The sequence below is a fragment of the Coenobita brevimanus genome, chromosome 96 (genome assembly GCF_032717465.1).
Source record: "Coenobita brevimanus isolate Jiangsu-jjx chromosome 96, ASM3271746v2, whole genome shotgun sequence".
NCBI lineage: Eukaryota > Metazoa > Arthropoda > Malacostraca > Decapoda > Coenobitidae > Coenobita > Coenobita brevimanus.
The window spans coordinates 23,646,168-23,652,970 of NC_137049.1; the positions used below are offsets into that span (position 1 = coordinate 23,646,168).

General features: G+C 38.3%; 1 protein-coding gene across 1 annotated transcript; it reads left to right on the forward strand.

Annotated features, from left to right (window-relative positions):
- Positions 1-639: 639 nt before the first annotated feature.
- On the forward strand, positions 640-6,513 carry LOC145413372 (uncharacterized). Its single transcript, XM_080283050.1, has 2 exons — positions 640-662; positions 4,153-6,513. The coding sequence occupies exon 2, from the start codon at positions 4,180-4,182 to the stop codon at positions 6,388-6,390; it is 2,211 nt and encodes a 736-aa protein (XP_080139176.1). The 5' UTR covers positions 640-662; positions 4,153-4,179; the 3' UTR covers positions 6,391-6,513.
- Positions 6,514-6,803: the final 290 nt, after the last annotated feature.

Here is a 6,803-nt window from a genome sequence, read left to right on the forward strand (position 1 = left end):
CTGAAGATTTTTTAATGTTAATATTGTGGCTGCAACGTAAGACACTGTACATGTTACAAAAGTAACACCGTTCGTGAAGTACAGTCAGTGATCATCCACCCCACTGACGTGCCAAGAAGCCACTGAATCTGCATCACCCGTTCACTCAGTCAGCCAGTCTACTATAGTCGTCCCCTAGAGTAAAGCCACAAGAAGTCACACAACTCACACTTGTGAAAATATGAGTAGCTATCTTAGGCTAATATATATATTTTTCAACTTTAAAGGAACCTGTACAGTCAATGGAAAAATAACATATTTGGGATGTATTGCAATGTTCATATGTACTGATAATAAACCTTTGTCTTGTTAACTGGACTGCACTCTGACTTTTCTATATCGGCAGTAAGACATCTACTCACAGTGAAAAGAGTTAGTTTATTTACAAGTTTACAATAACAACATTAAGACGAGAAACTTTATAAAACGCAAATTACATGTAAGTACAGGTGGGCAGGATTGAAAAAAAATATATTTTATGAGCATTGTAATGCACATCATTTTTCAAATAGTTTAGAATTCACACATATCGAACAGAAATCTGCAGATATTGAGGATGCGGATGTTCAAGTGGCATTCAGCAATTCCACCGCCTGTCGGAATCGGATGGCCACGCACGTTTAGTGAGTGCCCAGAGAAGAAAACTATGTAATAGTTAAAGTTTTATGCCTTGACAATTTGTTTTCTATACTAATCTGTACTAGCCGTAACGTAACTGATCAGTAATCTTTGGTAGTGTGTTATGGAATTACTTTGCCTACTGTAATTTGTGGCTTGATAAGTTTTGCCCTCGGTGATTAGTGTACTGTACATTTATAGTAGGTTGTTTTATACTTAAAGGCTCTCCACACCCTTTCAAATTGATCTACCTCAAGGTCAGTCTGTCGCCAGCCATTTGTTCCTACTAACCTAACAGCCAGTCAGTCAAACTGTCTATCAAATCTAACCAAATCGAGTCAAGTTGCATAACCAAACCTTGAGGGACTGATAAATTTATACAGGTCCACTTGCATTTTTGTGCAGACTTGTTTTTCCTGATAGTGTTGTGTGATGCTGTCAATTTAGCCTATCATTCCTTTTTGAGACATGACACCTAACTGGGGAGCTTAGCCCCTTGGAGTGATACCAATTAGCAAAGGAAATGCCATAGAAGAAAAGTCATATATACTGATGAATACTACTTACTTCTGAGAGATTTGTAAACTTAAACCAAGCAACTTGGGGTGAGATGGATTTTAGGATCATAGGGCAGTGTTGTCATCCATGAACGTTTGATAAATGTTTACAAAACCATAACACTGGATCCTTAAGCAATAATAACCAGAATCAGTTTGTTGAACAGTTCAAAGTCAACTTTCTTCTGATAGTTCTTCCACATATAAAAAAATACCATAAGCAAGATATTGTGGGATTTCTGATGTGGTGCTGAGCCTTTGGAAACATTAACCCTAACTTAGCTTTTTTGTTTTTCTCAACTTTGGAAATAAAGACGAATGATTTTCAAGCCATTTTTGGCATTAAGCCAAAGTAGATCCGTGTCATTTGAGCCTAACCGAGACCAATTCCCAATCGTACCGGAAGTCATTGGCAGAGTCCATCGTGACTGATTTTAGACTTGAATACATAAGACAGACCTACTTCCAGCCCTCTTATTGGCTGAGTCAGAACCATAATGCACCAACAAAAACAAAAGCACACCACCTATGACCATAATGCACCACTGACAAACAAACACGCATATAGTTTTTTAAAGGACAAACTGTAAGCAAACCCCCCAGCACTTGCATAGAATAGACCCCACAATATCCTGCTTATTTTTTAATTTTTGGAAGAAATGTCACAGAAGAAAGTTGACTTAAAACCTTGCAACAAATTGATTCACATTAATATTTCATAGGAATCTGGTGTTATGGTTTCGTAAACATTGTCCAAACCTATTTTTCTCCCTTTCTGTTCCCCCCCTTTTTTTTTTTCTCTTTCTTTCTTTTTCTCAGGAAATCACTGCTTGCAGCCTTGACATTTCCATGTCTAATGCTGTCAGTTGGCTCTAGCTAACAGACAGTAAGCAGACCCCCCAGCACTTGCATACAACAGACCCCACAATATCCTGCTTATTTTTAATTTGTGGAAGAAATGTCACAGAAGAAAGTTGACTTAAAACCATGCAACAAATTGATTCACATTAATATTTCATATGAATCTGGTGTTATGGTTTTGTAAACATTATCCAAACTCATTTTTCTCCCTTTCTGTTCCCCCCCTTTTTTCTCTCTTTCTTTTTCTCAGGAAATAACTGCATGCAGCCTTGAGATTTCCATCTCTAATGCTGTCAGTTGCCTCTAGCTAACAGTAGTTGGTAAATTTTTACAAGCCCATCTTGGTCATTACATTTTCAGTTTTCAACAGAATGTCATCCTATAATTCCTTCACCAAATGGCCCAATTGGATAGCAGAAGTGATACATTTGTGCTTTCATTCAAGATGGAATCTTGTGATTTCTATTTTGCTGTTCATAATACAGTATCGTATGGTTTTCAACAGAACCTACCCACACAGTGCCCTACCTGTGATGTCCATGAAACTGATGTAACCACATCAGAAATTAATCTGACATTACAAAAGTAAATCACCAATACCTGCTTTATTGCAAGGAATTTGGTGTTAAGGGTTATAATAGTAAAATAGCAATATTGAATGCAATTTCTAAAAAAATGTTACTCAAGCTAGTACAGTATTTTAGCTTTGTACAGCATTATTCCACTTGCTGTATAATTAGGATTCAGGATGAGTTTGCTAATTTTATTAACCTCTGTTATCATATAACATTGTTTCTTAGTTTCTTCTTGCTACCGCTCCATAGTTTTATTTACAGTATTTATTTATTGTTTTTTTTTTTTTTTTCCAAGGAAGAAGGAACCAAAATATTCAAGCATGCAAAATTGTAAAAAAAAATATATAAAGAATTATGTTCAGCTAAGGATAGACTTTTCAAACTGGAGGTGTTAGATTTAGACTTAATAGACCTCTTCAGTAGGAGAGTCCTTTCGAGAGTTGAAGAGATTACAATCAAGTCACCTAAGGCGCGGCTAATTGGTTCTGGACCAAGCCCACGCCATAGAAAACCATGCCATACAAATACAGTAACTAAACCTATGGGAAAAATTAAATTTGGCTCTGAACCCAAAGTCCCCCTTTTCACCTCACTTTTCCCCATTTTTACCCCCTTTACACACTCGCACAATCAAGCAGTAAGTCAGTGCATGTATTACACATAACAATAGGCACAAAAAATGGGAGAGTGATCAGCCTTGTGTCTACTTGGGCAATACCACATACTGTAGATCGAGTGAAAAAATGCTCGGCCAATTAGACACAGATCAACTGACCAACCAAAACATTAAAGATGGCAGAGGCTGCCTGGTCAAGCACTGATTGAAGAAGTTTATTTAATAAAGTTCGTATGCTTAAGTGTCAACAAAACTCACATTAAACACATTGATAATCATTCATATATATGTGATGATGATGATGATGATGGGAGGCATTATACTTCGTCTTAGCTCAGAGATAGGTGGTTCATCACTAACCTGTTCATGGCGGTTTTATGAGCAAACATATAAGCTAGTCAATACCCAAAGAATCTTTAATGTTTCATTATTTAACACAATGAATTTGGTGAAGTTTAACCTCCTCATACGAGAGAAAGAAGTCCACAGTTGGATCACTTGTAGTATGGAGCTGAAGTGGTCGCCATCTTCTTTGTTTACAGACAAGGGAGCACACCGCCAGGGGAATTTGCCCACACGTTTCAAACCTTGCTGCATCCGCTCCATAGGTAGTTTATGCGCGTGGTTTGTTTTGGGGGGGGTCTGGCACCTTTCCGTGTCAGAAAACCATGCCATAAAAGTCTGCGCCATAGGCAATTTTGACTGTATTTGGTAATAGGAAGAATAACCTAAAAAGGGTTATTGTTTTGATATTAACCCTCAAGTAATACAGAAAAATAGAAAGTGTTGGATTGTAATCATCGATCAGTATGAGGTAAGAGGTTAAGGATTTGACACACACAATTGTTTAAAGCAGATGTGATAAATTTTTTCTTTAATTTTTCAGGACTGAGAACAGCAAGGCAAACCAGTAATGCCACCCTTGAGGTCAGTCAGTCGTCTGGAGAAACTCTGCAGCAGAAAATTTGCTAATCATCTTTTCACTGTCTTCTCATCATGGTATAAATCAAGAAATTGCACTGAGGATACTTGGATCATTGGTCAGACTGATGGTGATAGAATTAAATATAGAGAGAATGAAACCTTCCCTGATTTCAGTGATTGTTATTATATGGAAGGGGGAACCAGTGTCATCAGAGACAGATGGTTTCTTAATTTTCTGACTGAGGGTAAAATGGAGGGTAGTGATGACAATGATGATGGCGATGATTACAAATATGTTAACAGTTTTCAGAAGAGTAATGGTCAGGATAAATTTCAAAAGCCAGATCTGGATGAGCATGAGGAAATCAGCTGTAATTCGAGGACTTGTGACTATGCAGCAGAGCTAGGTGCCTTGTCTCAAAATCATGATGAACTTCAGGAAATCGGTAGTGTTGATGATGATTGTATAAGTTATGTAGATGATAGATTTCAAAACCCAAATGCTTTGTCTGCACCTCCTGATCAGTATGAAGTAATGGAAGAGGGTCCTAGGGATGACAGTGATTGGAATTGTGAAGAATATCGAAATCCAGATGCTTTATCTCCTGTTCCTAATCAGCATCAGACAGAGAGTCCTTTGGTTTCGTGGTTGTCCAGTCAGGTAAGAGACTTCTTAATTTGCCATTTACCACCCAGGTTCTATGAAGAGATCTTAGAAACATTAATAAACATGATTGCTCAGAAGGTAGATTTTCCAAGACCAAAAGAAAAAATGCGTGACTATGAAGAAGACTTAGATTTCATCAACTCCCTGGGTTTTTTACTAAAAGTTACTCTTAGATGTCTTTTGACCAAGGATGTGATGTCCGTAGACTTTACAAGTGTAGCTCATTTAGTGAAGAAGTGGAAGCTTTTGTGTTGGGGAGGGAAGACTGTTAGAGGAGGAGATGTTTGCCAAAGCCCCTACTTTGACATATTTAGCTATGCCCTTGATATTTCATTGCCTGGGCTTAGAACACTAAAGCAACTCAAACTTCCACACTTTGTACACAACAGTTTTGTACGTAAGGTAGCATTCTTGTGTCCCAACTTGGAGGTGTTAATTCTTCGCTGCTCAGCCGACTGCACCAATCCAAAGCACACAGCACCAGTTGTTACTAATTTAGAAGTCCTTTACTTAAATACTTGTGAAAGTCCTGACACAGAGATGCTCTGTGTACGAGGATGTCGGAACCTAGGTACCCTTGTGCTGCCAGAGGGTGTTGAGAACACAGACATAAACCATGATGTGATAGAAATGCTGTCATATATGAATAACCTGCAGTACCTCATTGGTGTACCCATGCTAAATGTGTTTGAAAAGGATGATCTTGATGATAGTGCTATTGATGAGATGATAAAGGGCAGCAAACTGACTAATTTTCACCATGGAGCATATGATAACTTTAACTGGCCTCCTTTTGTGTATGATGCAATGATGGAAGGGGAAACAGATTTTTCAAGCTTCTTAAAGCTGCCAAAATTATTTTCTCATGTAAAAGAAGTGGGGATTTATGCTCCAGCAGAAGTTACTGAAATGGTGTTGCAAAGTTTTCCAACAGTTAAGGATATCACAATATTTACGGATGATTTTGGGATGCATGGACAATATTTAAACAACTTAACATCACTGGATATTAATGTTGGCTATCAAATGGTATGGCCCATTCTAACTTCCTTGAGTCAGTCTTCTTCAAACCTTGAGCGGCTGACACTTCGATCATTCTCCTTGCAGTTAACAGAATATGATAATCCTGAACTTAGATTTTCATCCCTGCAGACACTCAGGTTTCATGGACAAAATGTTTTGGAAGGGAATGCACTCCTGGCATTCCTTCGTGGGTGTCCTGTGCTCTCTACCTTTGTGCTATCAATGTTAACTGATGAAGATGGAGACCAACAGCTTGACAATTTCATCCTTCGGCAGGCTCTGCCAATGTTTTCCAACCTTCAGAAATTTGTGTACAAAGTTCAGTGTGCCCTGAGTGATGGAGATGATGTTCCATCCAAGCTGACAGTTAATTCCTGCTGGGCCTTAATCAGGGCATGTCCACAGCTAACCTACATTGGTCAACTGGAAACCTGGAAAGTAACCAGAGCAGAGATTGATCAGCTGCACAGGGATGTAAGGAAAAGAAATTGGGACTTGGAAATTGTATGAATAACTTGTTGGTTTGTGTTAGCATGCTAAATGCCATGTGTGCTTCACTGTACTGTTGATCATCAAACATTTTCAGTGTCTCCTAAGCTGAAGTAAATCATCTGGTTACAGCAAGAATAATACAAAAAAGTTGTCACCATATCCTGAAGTACGATGACTTTGTAATACCCCAGTATTATCTGTGCTAACTTTCAGATTATTATTATTATTATTTTTTTTTTCAGCTTAGGAGAGCTTCTTGTAGTCATGGGATTAAAAACTATCTCCATTAATTCCTTAAGAGCAGTGATGTCTCTTATTTTATTCTGGCTACCACCAAACTTACTCATCTGGGGGGAGGCAGTGGCCAACTCGGTAGAAATGTGGCATGCAGTCCTAGCAGATCTAGGTTCAAATCCCGACTGGGGCAGGGA